At 37.3% G+C, this 15,485-nt stretch overlaps 1 protein-coding gene across 7 annotated transcripts in view; it reads right to left on the reverse strand.

The window, feature by feature from the left end:
* Nucleotides 1-422: 422 nt before the first annotated feature.
* The window catches only part of ATP2B1 (ATPase plasma membrane Ca2+ transporting 1), a 122,989-nt gene continuing 107,926 nt past the window's right edge, over nt 423-15,485 (reverse strand). For 2 of the 7 annotated variants that reach the window (XM_032874195.1, XM_032874196.1), the window contains exons 16-22: nt 13,287-13,478; nt 12,810-13,023; nt 12,160-12,371; nt 8,404-8,511; nt 6,293-6,475; nt 5,815-5,901; nt 423-893 (exon numbers count right to left, since the gene is read on the reverse strand). In XM_032874195.1, coding sequence (XP_032730086.1) covers nt 582-893; nt 5,815-5,901; nt 6,293-6,475; nt 8,404-8,511; nt 12,160-12,371; nt 12,810-13,023; nt 13,287-13,478 — 1,308 coding nt within the window. In that variant the 3' untranslated portion in view covers nt 423-581. The other 5 variants (XM_032874201.1, XM_032874198.1, XM_032874199.1 and 2 more) reach the window with 5 other exon arrangements.

Raw genomic sequence — 15,485 nt, forward strand, 5'->3', positions numbered from 1 at the left:
CTTTTTTTTGTTTTCCTGAAAATACAGCAGTATTTGAAGGACTAATTTTTCTCTGCATCAGTTATAAGGAAGCTTCCCATCTATGAACAGGAACAAAATAAGTATCTACAAACCTTGTAAACAGATCTGTATCATTTATAAACATAAATAATCGAAATTATTAACAGCCAACAGCAGAAATTAAAGTATCAATTCAATGATCCAGGGCTCTTTGCTTGCTCGCCCAGCTGTGCTCCTCTCCCCCCTCCCCTCTCCCATCAAGGACTGAAATAAACTAAAGGTCTGCTAATACACTGGTCAGGACCATTCTTGGGTGATACTGATGATCCACAGGTCAGCAGCATACGCTGAGTTACTGTTTATCTGTCAGTTCGTTTCTCCCACCCCCCAAAAAGCACCCTCAGTCTGGCAGAAAGCTTTGCTTTTTTTTTTTTAAAAAAATAAATCTACATTCGTACAAGTGTGTCTTCTGTTGAAGTCCAAAGACAAGAATACGATCTTGTCCATCACAATATGTGAAAAGACCCAGTTTCAATTTGTTTCTTTACAATGCAGCTAGTGTGTTAACATTCGGCTTACAATCAGAGCGATGTTTCCAAACTATGTAGTGGGCTTCCTGGGGATGAAGAGGTAGCAGACTTGTTCATTTCTATTGTAAGGTGAATCCCGCTGTCAACAGCATTGTTATTTTTGTTGGGAGAGGGTGGAGGACTGGAGTTACGTTTTGTAGGAGCGTCATCTTCGGCATCAGTGTCATCGATAAGGGGGATATGAGGCTCTGAATCTTCTATCCTAAACTCAGGATGTGTCATAAAGTTGTGAATCGAACTTCTTGATTCCGGTTTTTCTAACCCTTCATATAAAGAACTACGAAATGCATTCACCACTCGAATCTGTAAACATCAGAAAACACAGAAAGATGTCAGTATACTATTCGCTTAATTTAAAAGTGGTTCATTCATGAGTCTGAATCCACAAACAGCTAGGTATGAGTGAATCATATTTGCATGTAATGCAGTGGAACTTGCAATACACTGTAAAAAAAATGAATATTTTAGTAGGACACTACAGAACAACAAAACCACATACTCTAAGAATTAAGAGTTATAGAATTCAAAGTAATACTGAGAAAATCTCATTGTCACTGGCTAAAAATTTAATAGCCATTTTATAGGACTATTTTCCCTATGAAAACAAAAACAAACGAAACAGAAACTTCATCATACACAAGCTTTAGCTGATTTTTAAAATAAAAAAAAATATAAGTCTTGAAAACAATTCAAATAAGTTAAAGTCAAGCACAGAGGGTTACTATTCATCATGCTAGGAATTAGGGTGTCACCAACTATGAAAAAGCCAAGCAAGTATAAGCTGAATGCCACAATGAACTCACATCTACCCCGCTATTCCCTTAATTACAAAATAGAGACAAAACCCAAATAAGTATCTATAAAATGCCATTAAACAGCTATAAATATTTGAGTATATGCCATTTGTCTATAAAACATTAGTGTTTTTTTCTGTAACACATTAAAACTTAAATCACTTTATATACTAGAGTTCACTGAGAAGAACAGATTTAAAACAAAAAGCCCAAAACCCCTGCTGTTGTTCTGTCAACAATCTTGCAAAAACACAAGGTTTTTTGGTATTTTTGCCCTTAAACATACAGCCCAACAACTCATCCCCCATATAGAAGTTTGCTGTACAGAGGAAGAGAGGTTAATGGGTAATTAATGCAAAAACAGTGTCGTACACACTGACATTAGGTCTTATTAACCTAGTGTCATACAAACTTTCAAAACAAAAAAAGGGACAAAATCCAAAGAATTGAGCATCTAACTCAGTATCAATTCAAACACAGTGTTTGCTTTTGCATTGATTCTAATGAATCTTGTTTAGTAATGAAGACATCATTTATCATAATGTTAAGAGAAATCATGAATACTGGTATTCCAGAAAAAAAGACCATCACATCGGAACCATCTCTAAGACAATGGTGATGAAAAAATTAACACATTTCTTCAAATGATATTTGAATGTATTTTTTTTTAAAGGGTAACATTTATTTAGGCCCACTTCTTTTCTTTAATTGTATATATCTAAGATGTACAAGTTGATGATTTGATATACATATACACATTGAAATTCATGACAGTCAAGCTAATTAACATAATCCATCACCACACATTGTCACCATTTGTGTGTATGTGGTAAGAATAATTAGGATTCCGTCCTCTTAGCACATTTCAGGTACGTTAAGTACAGTATTGTTACCTAGAGTCACCATGAGATACATTACATCTCTAGAACTTATGGGTCTTTGCATGAACTGAAACTCTGTACCCCTTCATAAACATTTCCACATTTCTCTCTACCCCTAACCACCATTCTACTCTCCATTTCTAGGAGTTTCACTATTTTAGATTCCCGCTTTTGGGAGTGTATCCACAGGAATAAAATCAGAGATACGTGCACTCCTTTATTCCCTGCAGCATTATAAATAGCCAAGATATGGAAACATTAAGTGTCAACTGAGAGATGACCAGGTAAGGAAAATGTGCGTATATACATAAAAGGAATTTTTTTAAAAAAATTTATTTATTTATCAGAGTGAGTGAGCAAGTGCACAAGCAGGGGGGTACAGCACAGAGGGAGAAGAAGACTCCCCGCTGAGCATGGAGCCTGATGTGGGACTTGATCTCAGGACCCTGGGGATCACAACCTGAGCTGAAGGCAGATGCTTAACCGACTGAGCCACACCCAGGTGTCCCTACGTACAAGGAAATATTGTTCAGCCTTAAGAAGGGAATTCTACCATTTGCAACACAACATATGCTCAGTTCTGATTAAAACTGATTAAAATATCTCTCCTCAAAGCTATCTTCCTGCATTTACCAAGCCCTGCCTGCTGGAGGCTGCTTTACTTCTTGCTCACTTAGCTCTATGAAGAGTGTAGCATGGTGAAGCGAGGAAGACAGAGGTTAAAGGTCTGAGTGTGAATTCCAGCTCTGCTACCTGCTAGCTGAGGAACCCTGGATAAACCGATTTCCTCAACTATAAAATGGGAGGTAACAGTGGTACCTACCTTACAGGGTTGTTACGGGAGAGTCATTAGTGAGTTAATACATGTACAAACTTAAAACCGTGTTAGTGCACAAGTATCAATGTCATGCCAGGGCTTGTCACACTTTAATGTGCATGCGAAGCACCTGGGGATCTTGTTAAACTGCAGATTCTGAGTCAGGAGGGGCCTTCGGTGGATCTGACAGTTAATGTAAAGTCTGGAACACAATTATACAGAAATACAGTAAAGAGAGCATACCTAAGGTCATGTGACAACTTCCACATGAAGAGTCAATTATCCAAGATGTTGCTGAAATAAAAATGAACACACAGCACCCACGAGATACATCTGTCTAGGAAGTCTAAGACGAAGCTAATCATGGGGAAACAATTAGATCCATAATGCAGGATGAGACAACTGGCCTGGTTTCTTCAAAAAAAGTCAATGTCAAAACATACACACATACATACATACAGAGAAAACGGATCAAAATCGCTCTAAAAGAGGACATTTGGGGGGCAACTGGAGAAATCCAAATAGGGACTGCACACAACAGAATGATACCAATGTTAAATTTCTTGGATGTGATAATACGGTATGATTATACAGGAGACTTAGTTTTAGGAGGTACATGAAGGATTAAGAGACGGAAATGTCAGGATATTTGTCACTTACTTTCAAGGTACAGAAAACATGTATACAATAATATAAATATAAATATATAGAGACAGATAAAGCAAGGGTATTCAGGTATTCATCTTTCTACTTGTCTGTCACTTAGAAATTTTTCAAAAAGAAAATTCTGAGGGGGTCTTTCAGGACAAAGTCTCATTTTGCATCCTTCTTACAGGATACACAGAGAAGCCCTATCCCTGCTTTCCACTCCAGTCTTGCCAACACCTGACATTTTATTACTTTTAGTACCTGTCACTAAGGCCCGCTTTCCTCAACTGGTAAACTTCTATCGAAGGTCAGCTTGGGTTACTTCCTTTGGGTACTGTTTCCTGACTTCCCGAAGTGGGTTAAGGACTCTATTGTAAAATTCCATGTTTCATTACCATGTAGAAATCCTCAACTACTTGCTTGTTTCCTATATGAGACTGCGAAGTCTGGGGCTTCTAGCGCAGCTCTGGCATACGGTAGGCCTTCTGTATGTGTTTACATATCGCAACTACAGAAACATTAATTAATAGTAGGAGATGAAAGAATGAATGGTAATAAGCCCTCAAGAGCCAGGAACGATGTGAGACCCATAGATACAGGGAGGGAGGGATATAACTGACATCAGCTGTCCTAGGCATAATGCCAGGCAATTTACATACACCATTTCATTTAGGTCAGGTGCAGAAGCAGGGTAATTTTCAAAAGAAAGATTCCTATCTGTCCACGTATGTAAATGGAACATCCTGCCCAGCTGAACAGAGTCGTTTTGTCCTTAGGAGTACTTGATTATTCTTTGCTCTACATCATGCTGCCTCTGCTTATTAGCCATGGACCAGTCATTTTAAACTTCCAAGTCAGTTTTCACACCTGCAAAATGGGACAGTTCCTGTTCTGCCTGTTTTACAACACTGTCAGAAATGACAAATGACAATTACTTATGCAAACAGCGAACAAACAGGTACCGAGTAAACTGTCCTCCTTAGAACAGCATTGTTTTCTTCTTCAGTTTATCCTCTCTCCAGCTTTCTCATGTTTCCTAGTCCTTAGCTGGGAGAGGACCCGATGCCCAAATGCAAGATTAAGCATAAGTATTCTAGTGGATTTCGGGGATGGGCTGAATGATGGGGTGGGTTTTGTATCGTTAGTGCCTCCAATATTCTGAGAATCTACCATGCACAGTGAGGATGACAAGAGGTTAGAAGGCTTTTGGGGAATTTGCCATTTACTGAAAACCTGAAAGAAAATGTATTATTCTAGTCAATTAACAGAAATTATGACATGTAATGGGATTTAAGAATCAATCAATGGTATACTTTCTCTACTTCCTTGGAAAACTTAACAGAACATTTCTTATCTAGGATGCAATTTTAAATTAAACTGATAATATAGATGAAAAAACAAAAAAACCATTAAAAACCAGAGAATTTTGAAGTTTATACAGGGACCCCGTCTCAAAAACAATTAAGTAAGTAAATAAATTCAAAGCATGGCCACAAAATCTAGGCTAAGAAGGCAAACAACTGGCCATATACTGACATCATTTTTTCATGGTACCAACTTAACTTTGCCAACTAAACAAGATGAAAAGTCAAAAATGTTAGAATCATTTTTAGCTTTAAAAATATAATTTCTTGGTTCGGACAGATCAGTTTCAAATCACATGCTTTTGGAAACCATGCAGTACAAACATGTTTAAAGGCATATACTCAAAAATTTATAGTAGTTTCACAAATTCTAAGCTACAGTTTTATTCCCCGTATTAACTATCAGAGTTAGCAGAGAGACAAGCTCACAGGTTTCCTAGCTCATCTTTGGCTGAACTGTTCCACCTCCTATCTAACCCTCTAAGAAATAAAACAACAACAACGACAACACTCTGAGGTCTCAATCCACTTTACGAAAAGAAAGCTTTATGAAAAGCCTGCACGATGAATTCAAACATTAAGGAGAAAATGAGAAACGTTAGGTGTGTGAAGTAGGAAATGTTAATTTCATGCACTTAGGAACACACACTCACACCCCACAGTAGTAGAAGCAGTAGAAGAGGAAAACACTACATGTGTAGGGGTAGAAATATTTGTTACATCATGATGCTGGCTGGCGATGGAGGGTTGCCGCCTTAGAGCTCCCTGAATGGAACTTCCACTCTGGAAAGCATTCACTACATCCATCTGCAAGGAATCAGAGATTGTGACAGCTTGCTCAGCAAGAGAGAGAGAGAACAAGAGAAAGGACCATTCCATCTATCAACATATAAAAAGTAAAGAAAAAGGCACTTTTTACAGAGCAGATAAATACGCAAGAGTAGCATTTTGAGATGGAGTTGGGGGGAAAAAGCTAGGAAAAAAGGAGCTGAGGGGGCATATAGACACATTCCTTCACCATCAGTTAAAATTTTCACTCATTCCAGGCACCAGTATTATTTTTTTCACAAGAATACGTTTTGTGGGTTGGGAAGGCTAGAAAGGAAGTTAAGGAGCACATTCAAACCTCCTCCCCAGGTCCCAGAGCCCTTGGCCCCCAGCTCCCCTCACGGCTCCTACCTCTCTACCAGGCCCATACCTGCGTTTGGATTCTGTTCAGACCTCTGAACCACAAGATCTGCCCGCGCCGCAGCTCCCTTTCAGCGTGGTCAATCTCTTCCACGTCCTCTGCGAGCTCCTCCTCCGGGATTTCTTCCTTTTGTGTGCCATGACCAGCTTCTTTTAGGAATTTTAAACGGCTAGTTGGAATTGTTGAAATTAGCTACAACACAGGGGAAAGAACTTAGAAATAAATCAAAACCGAATGAAATTAAACCAACCAACCGCAATACAAAAGGTGTAAGAAGTCGCAAGTGTGGCCCACTACTGTCACCACGAAGCAGTGAGATCCTGTCCATTAGGCTTTCTTTCACAGAACAACAACAACAAAGTATGTTCTCCTCTTAACTACAGAAAAGATTGAAGTTGGAATGATAAGAAGTTTTCCTGAGTGGAAATAACCTGATTACAGCTTTCATATTTTAAGAAAGACATTCAAGACAGTCAAGTGCACAAACATGCTCTGAAATACATACTCGGTTTCAAACTCACATTAATTTATTTAAAATAAAACCAAAATGGCAGGTGGACTTAACTGGATGCAAAACAAGTTTATTTTTCATTAGTGCTGAAAGAGTTCAATGAGAAAAAACATACCAAAATCCCCCCCAAAATCTTCAAGGTTAAACTGAACATAGTTTTTCTGTTTATTAAATGCACTTTTTTTTTTTTAACAAAATGAAACTCTTTAAAACTGGATTAATACTGATTGATCATGACACCAAACAGGAACAGATGCCCCAGGAAACACGAAGAGGACAAAAAATAGTAATAAATATGTACTAAATTGTGAGTGTTAATAGCCATTCCTTTAGGAAGTCAGGCTTATCAGGAAGAAACAAGCACGTGGTCTGGATCAGAACTGCTTAAAGACCTTCTAGTCCAACCAGCTCATTTCACAAAGGTGGAACAGGTCTTCTGACAACCAAGATCAGTGCTCCTTCTACCAGGACACATGTAAAATCAATAGACAATGTCAACCAAAGCCAGGGGCTGATCCCCGTTGGGTATGTTGGTTGTACTGAATTTCCTCTTCCTGCAATTAGCCAGATGGTCTGGGAGGCTGTGGGATTCTATTTTGCCTATGAGGGAACATTATGAAATAACCAGAATGGTAATCAATAAAGAAAGGTGGACCGAGTACGGATCCCAATACTTAAAAGAAGATCTCTATTAATGAGTCATGCAATAGGAGTAAGAAGAGAAACCTCAGAACTTAGAAACTTAATTAAGAAAAAGGTAAGGCACATAAAGACTGAGTTAAGTTTCAGTAAAACCTGGACATTCGCTTAGACCGACTTGCAGAATGACAGTGCATTAGCTCACACCAGGTACACATCATAACATATGTTAACTTTCGTTTATGAAAATGTTAGTAGACGATCAGTTACTTTTATAGTAATGGCAACGGACTTAAAATGAACACTGCACACACCAACACCACTCATCTTTTTAAACTAATGACATGCCTTCATATCAGCTGCCTATACCAAACATGAACTCTCTTATTTTTCATGCATTGTATTTTATACATATATAGTTACAGCCAATCAATCCAAAGAGCTGAAAATGTCATTTTGTGGCCCATTTATCCAGATACCACTATTTTTTCATGGAAACATTCTCTAAGTGAACTGAAACTCGAGCTTTTTTTTTCTTAGCTATATTTTGGGTTAAATTACATAATAAAATGATGAAACGTCTCAGGTGTAACATCGTAGTATTTTTGTAAAAATATTTTCTCTGAAAATGCAAAAATTGGTCATAGAGCAAAAGACAGAGATACCAGCATCTTAAGCAGTTAAAAATGCATCCTCTTAGTAACTGTTGTAAAACTTGTTCTAAAAAATAAATTAACTATGTAAGAAATTTGAAGTGTTTTATTACATAGGCATAACCATAACAATAATAACATGAGAACAGATACTACATTAAAAAAAAAAAAAATTTCCCTGAATGCCCTTTCTTGACCCAGAATGGCAACTACTTAGAATTAAGTAACAGAATTGATTAAAGAAAATACACATTGGAAATTTAAAAGAAAAAAAAAATCACTTTATAGGTTTGAACAAAAAATGATGAGCTTTTTACCTGGCCCCAGAGTAATGTTCCCATTCCTAGGAATATTGACCATAGCCACTGTTCTATTGAAAGTTCTGAACAACTGAAAGGTTTTCCACCAAACTGCACAATTATTATCTGGAGGAATAATCAAGAGTAAATTTATTTAAATCTTTTAAACTTGACATTTCATACACTTCAAAAATTACCCAAATGTGTATCCTTTAAAACTCAAGCTGAATAATGATTATCCTGATGGTGACGTGTATTGTCATATTCACAGCTGAAAATAAGACAAATGAAAATAAACTGAAATCTCTGCTCAAAATTTAAAATGCATGTATATTTCATGATTATGTTCAGTTAAAAAAAAAATTCTCCTGATCAGGAAAGTAACTTTACGTTGTTTCCAATATGATCCAAGTAACTATATTCCCTTGTATTGTATTAATTCTTTGAATAATTTATGCTTTTCCATAAAAGACAGTGGAAAGACAGCACTTTTGTGTAAAAAGACCATATATTATGAAAAGTGAACATGACAGTCAATCTTTCTTGTTTTCCTCCTACACAGCTGTTCATTCTTAGTTCACATTTAGATGTCCGGACAAATAGGAATGGTAGAAGAGGACAAGTGATTTGCGAAATTCTATGAGACACGGTGCTTACTTAGGTGGTACACTCTCAGAAATTTGCTCCCCCTTATAAATAAGAGAGAAGTCCAATGACCGGCATAGATAAAATCCTCAATACAGTGCTTATGCTTCTCTCCTTACTTTCAAAGACCTAAGAACATACATAGGAATATTAAGAATTAAGTACCAATATTCACCCTCTTGTGAGTCTGACAGTCTTCTCTTTGACATGGCAGTGAGTAGCTGCCGAATACTGAAGTAAAAGAGAATCAATTTGGTATTAACATTTTAAAACTTCTTAAGGTATGAACTCCGATCTTTGTAGCTGTATTAGACTTCAAATTCAAGTGATATGTATTTGGCAATTCCACTGTTCTTCTAAGTCAGGATTATTTCTACACTTGTACCAATGGATTCCCAGTCAATCATAACTAATTTGGCAGTCTTCCTTGGATTTTAATAGAGATATCAAACTAAAATAATTTTTCTTGGTAAACCAAGAAAACAAGCACAAAAGCTCAACATTTATTTGAGTGTTTTCCATTTCTTCTTTTTAATTTAAACTTTATCTTTTGGTATTCTTAATAAGGACGTGAAAGGTGTATTAACATGCTGGGCAAATGATCAATGATTGATATGACTGTACTAATTCAGTTTTGTAAGAAATAATAACCTTTTATTTTAGAGTTGTAAGGAATCCTAATTACTTGGGGCACTTACTTCTAAGAACAAGAGAGTAAGTTTCCACATACTCTTTAATATATCCCTCAGATCAACAGGATACTACAGAACTGTGTAACTGTGCACAGATCCATTTTCCAAAATGAGTGCTGAGGGAGCCTTGAATCAGGTGCTACCTTCTAAAATTTGGAAGTAGTGGCATTAAACAGAGTTCAACAAGTTTCTTAACCATAGGATTTCCCAAAGCCTTTGATTTAATTTAAAAAAGAGAAAAGAGAAAAAAGAAAAAAAAGAAAAAAAGCAGCCATCATTTGAATATCTCCCTCCCAGGGAGTAAGCTCAGAGCTTCCCGTGTGCATGGTCTCTCTTAATGCTTCAGTAATTCTGTGATGCGGCCTCATGTATATATTGTCCCCATTTCACGGATGAAGAAGCTGCAGCTTGTCAGGGAGTCACACAGTTACTAAGAGGCAACGAACTGACCCCATGACTGACTCGTAAGTTTATACTTGTAACTATAATGTTATATTGCTTTAATAAACTACAACAGGTAGTAATATAGGCAATATTTCCTATACTTATCTGAGGATGTAAGAGCAACCGAAGGAACCAATGTTTCGTGAAACGTTATTTTGAAAACACTGATTCTGTGTTAATCGCTAGAAAGTAGGAGATAAAGTATTTACAAAGAATTCAGGATTATTATGTACTTTATGATCTGTCAAAAAAAAAAAGGCAAGAAGAAAAATCAGCTAGTAAGTGAAAGAGACAGAAATGAAATTGAATACAATTTATAATGGGAAGCCCTTCAAGGACCTCTGCTCTACCATCAAGACTCTGGCTAGACTGCTTCAGAAGTAAACAGAATGAGATATGTGTAATCAAGGTCCATGTTTTCCTACCCAGCTAAAACTGGCTACAAAAGTGCTATTCAAAGTGCCACTCCATGATAAGAAGATAAGGAACAGGCACTAGTGTACAGATCGATGCATGTTTGCATAGCAGAATCACCGCTGCTATTACTTACAAACACACACCACCCTCCCTTGAAACACAGGGTGATTAATGAAGCTGCTGATTTATAGTCTGACACATGCTTCTTACCTCACTGTGGACTTGTAATAAACGGACCAGGAGCTGGTCCACAGACTATACTTTTGAGTAGTACTGGCTTATTTATAAGGCACTGATGAATGATACCCTCCCATTAAACTGTTCTGGGTATATCAATCTTTGCTGGGAACCAAGTTACCAGATTTGCTTGATAGAGAGGCAGTTAAATTTTCTGCAGTCCTCATATATTAGGAAGATAAAATAAATCCAGTTTTATAGCAAGTAAAAGCTAAAATTTTAACATGTCATGAACGATACTTTTTTACAAACCTGAATAAAATACTTCCAGAAAATACTTGTTGCAAGTAAGCAACATTTTCCCTAAAGTTTATGGAAACTGAAAGCTAAAACAGAAACAATTATTACAGAAACAATTAAGTCTAGGGTTTTGGTACCTAGAGTACATAAGCCATGGCTGAATAAACTTTAAAATTCTTCAGTCTTCATTTCAAAACAAGCTCCATCACCGTCTGACTCCTTCAAGCTCACTGTTTAATTTTAAATCTTGTTTTGATGGTATAGGGAACTCTTGAACACTATTTAAATTGCCCAAGTTCATTAATACATAAATTTTTTTCAGTAAACACAGTACAGTCCTGTAAATGTATTTTCTCCTAATGATTTCTTGGTAACATTTTCTTCTCTAGCTTCCATTATTCTAAGGATATATATACGACATGTAAAATATGTGTTGACTATTTTATGTTATTTGTAAGGCTTCTGGTCGAGAGTAGGCTATTAAGAGTCTTGGGGGAGTTCAAAAGTTATACTCAGATTTTCACCTGTGCAGGGGTAGGCTGGGGCAGGGAGGGGGTGGGAGTTGGTCCCCCATCCCGTATTGTTCAAGAGTCAGCTGTATTACAAAATCAAAAACTAGCATGTACCAACTCAGGAAGCAGCATTCAGAATCACGTGAATCTTAGAATATTCATTTCAAGTACTATTATTTAATAAACGTAACCGTAGATACAATTACTATCACTTGCTTGAAGCCATTAAGTGATCACTCTAGCTAGGCTAGAAACTGATAAACAGTAGGATTTGCTTTAAATAACATTAAAATTATGAGTTTTGATAATGATATAAACAATCGGTATCAGCTTATGTGTAAAGTATCACAACCACGGAATCAGCAGTGCAATTAAAATAGTATTAGCTTTATATATTCTGCTCAACGTGGGATTTCAGGATATTGCATATTTTCACTCGACGTATGGTATTTAAAATCTTTTAAGTTGTTATTAAGGCAATATATAGAAGCCCCACACATGCAGCGAACAATTTCTAGGAACAAGCTGTTTATCTAATATCTCCTACGTGATCATTAAATTCGAAACTATCTTTTCCAATTACCCACCTGTACCACAAAAGTGCCTAAAACAATTGTGCAGAAGATGGCATTATTAAAGATTCCTTCGAACACATTTCTTTCACCGTGAATTTTCCGGGCATTTATTTCATTGAAAAGTTGCATCAGCACAAAGGTATTAAAAACAATAGTATAATGTTCCGAAGGAGGAGCGTGCAAAGGAGCATTTCTTCCACTATCAATATCAAAAAACTTTTCTCCTGAAAGAATGAAAAATTACTACTTTGTAATTATCATACAAAACAATTTAACATTTCAAGAAAAGTATGCAATAATACAACCTAGCCAGAGCTTTATTTGATCTTGAATAACAGCATGGGTTAAGTTGGAAGAAACCTGGGGTCATCTAGTACAACTCCATTGTTTTATAGATGTGGACGCCGAAACCCCAAAACTATGATATTTAAGTTGTGGCAGAGCCAGGACAAAAAAAAAATCAGGACTCTTTTTACTTCCTCCCACTGTCTATCATAGTGCTTTCCTAAGCAACATCCACTGACAAAGAGGAGAAAGCAAAGATACATGGGCAGTCAGAAACAGAACTTATGTTCTTGAAGAATCTGCAACATTCAAACATCTGGGACAGTATTAGCTTGGAACAAAAACAACCGAAGCTTTATCAGGCATTGAATTCTTACCAGCGAATAAGAGTGTAAAGACTACTACAAGTTGATAGAATGCATGACCCAAAATATTCTTCATCATGGTGCGTGAGATGAGAGGCTTATTTCTACCATAAGGCTTCCGAAGCAAGAGAGATTCAGTGGGGGGTTCAGTTGCCAGAGCCAGGGAAGCGAGCGTATCCATTATGAGGTTTACCCACAGCATCTGCACAGCCTTAAGCGGTGAATCCTAGAAAAGATAGGTTTCCTAATAGAAATTCACAACTATTCAGGGACTCAGCAATTCTCAGGAAGCCTTTTGTAGTTAAAAACTCAAAGAACAGAACAGGATAACATTTTCATATTAATTAACCTACATTGTTAAGCTTCAAGTTATTCAAATGTTTAAGTACTTTAAAAATGGTAGCTTATACACACATTTTTGCTTTAAAACAAGCATGTTTTAATGAAAAACAACAACAATAACAACAACAACAACAACCGTGAACCTACTTGAGTAATACAGGCGCCCGTGAAAGCAACTATCACTGCGACCACGTTAACAGTGAGCTGGAACTGAAGAAACTTGGAGATGCTGTCATAGACATTTCGTCCCCACATAACTGCTTTAACAATGCTTGTGAAGTTGTCATCCGTGAGAATGATGTCAGAAGCTTCTTTAGCTACGTCTGTTCCAGCAATACCCTAATAAGAAAAATTCTGTGAATTAGACTAAACGTTTGAAATACAACATTTAAGTATCCAAAAGGGCAGCAGTATACGATAAACCAAAACTTGCCATTATACTGAATGACTAATGACTCACATTTACTGTAAAAGAAGGTAATTTAGTTATTCTACAGTATCTCTCAGAAAGCTATTTTACCTAAACAAAAATCAAACAAAGAGTAAGGTATGGAAAATAAAGTTCAAGTTGGGTTTAAAAAAAGAATGCATCACCCAACTTCCTCCCTAAAAGTCACACAAAAAGGTATATTAAAATAAAAACGTACAAAATCCAAGTTAGTGGGAAAGGACATACTGCAAGGAAATCTTAAGAGGCCAGAGAGGAGATAACCAAATAGAAAGTAGGCTGGCAGACCCCAGAGAGCTGAATCCTAAGCCAAGAGTAGGGAAAGCAGAGGATAACTTTCTTTGCACAACAGACTTTCCTACATAAGGCTCAGTACTTGGCAGCACCAGGCAGCACTGGAAGGAGGGGTAAAGGTGTGAATAAAAACTGAAGGACTTGTTGAAAGTCTACCAAAGACACTGAAGAAGTACCCAGAAGGTCCAAACTAAGAACAACTCTGTCCATCAAGAGTAGAATGGGATGGGTTAGCAAGCTGTAGATTAATAATCATGAGTGAACTACAGTGATACACAACACAGATGGATTTCATAAGCATAATGACGAATAAAGGATCCTAGACTCAAAATACAAGATTCTTAGGTTCACAGTTCGGAAACGGACAAAAGTAATCTTCAGAATACTAGTTATCTTTGCAGAGAGACAGGGCAATGTTTAGAAGACAGTGCGATTGAAGCTTCAGGTAACAATCTATTTCTCGCCTTACACAGAACAGGTTTGCTCACTTGTGATAATCCATTCAGTTGTACATTTATGACTTATGCACTTTTCTATATGTGTGTTTTATGTTAACAACAAAATTAGAAGAAAAGGCAGCTAAGTCCTCAAGGCCTGTTCCCAGGTCCATGCAACCAAGTGGCAATTTGCCATGCCCTCTGACCTGGAAGAAGACTGCCTGGTAATCTATCAGAGAGGGTATGACAAAGACAGTGCAGACTGTGGGGAGGCGGGGAGGAGGTACCAAGCACTGCTGAGTATAGGGGTGCGCTACTGAAAAAAGAGAGGGTTAAGGCTAACTCTGCTTAATGAGTATTGAGACCACCACCCCCTTTCTCTTCTTGTTTTCCAGAACACCAGTATTCAGGAGTGCCCCCTAGGTAACAGATTTGAAGCTTCTTTTCTGGGAAATTTGATCATCTGAAGAGAAAAGACCTGAAAATACTACAATTCAAAGTACACTAAGGAAGTGAAATAGCCAAGCCAGATCACTTTACTGAGAAGCTTCTCGTTGACAAATCCCACACACAGCCCCAAGGCTTTCCAGCTTTCCACCAGTAAGTACGCAGAGACAACCAAGAATCAACCACCTGACATCTGAGGAAAGACTAAACCAAAACAGACTTTGCAGAGATGAAAGCTTATTTAAGAAGCCAAATCCTTACAGAGGTAAAAGGCACATCAATGAAACATGAACAGAATACTAAAACAAGGGCAAAAAGTTAGTGATCTAAAAATAACTCTTGGAGGGACGCCTGGGTGGCTCAGTTGGTTAAGCAGCTGCCTTCGGCTCAGGTCATGATCCCAGCGTCCTGGGATCGAGTCCCACATCGGGCTCCTTGCTCGGCAGGGAGCCGGCTTCTCCCTCTGCCTCTGCCTGCCATTCTGTCTGCCTGTGCTCGCTCTCTCTCCCTCTCTCTCTGACAAATAAATAAAATCTTAAAAAAAAAAAAAATTTAAAAATAACTCTTGGAGATTAAATATATGATCACAGAAACTTAAAAACAACAACAACAACTCAGAAACTAAGGATATGTCCCTGAAAATAAAGCAAGATGATAAAGGTATGGTAAGCTGGAAAAAAAACACAAGATAATGAGTCCAAGCAGTTCAAGAACTGGGAT

The sequence above is a fragment of the Lontra canadensis genome, unplaced genomic scaffold (assembly GCF_010015895.1).
Source record: "Lontra canadensis isolate GAN:19392208 unplaced genomic scaffold, GSC_riverotter_1.0 scaffold52, whole genome shotgun sequence".
In the NCBI taxonomy this organism is placed as follows: Eukaryota; Metazoa; Chordata; class Mammalia; order Carnivora; family Mustelidae; genus Lontra; species Lontra canadensis.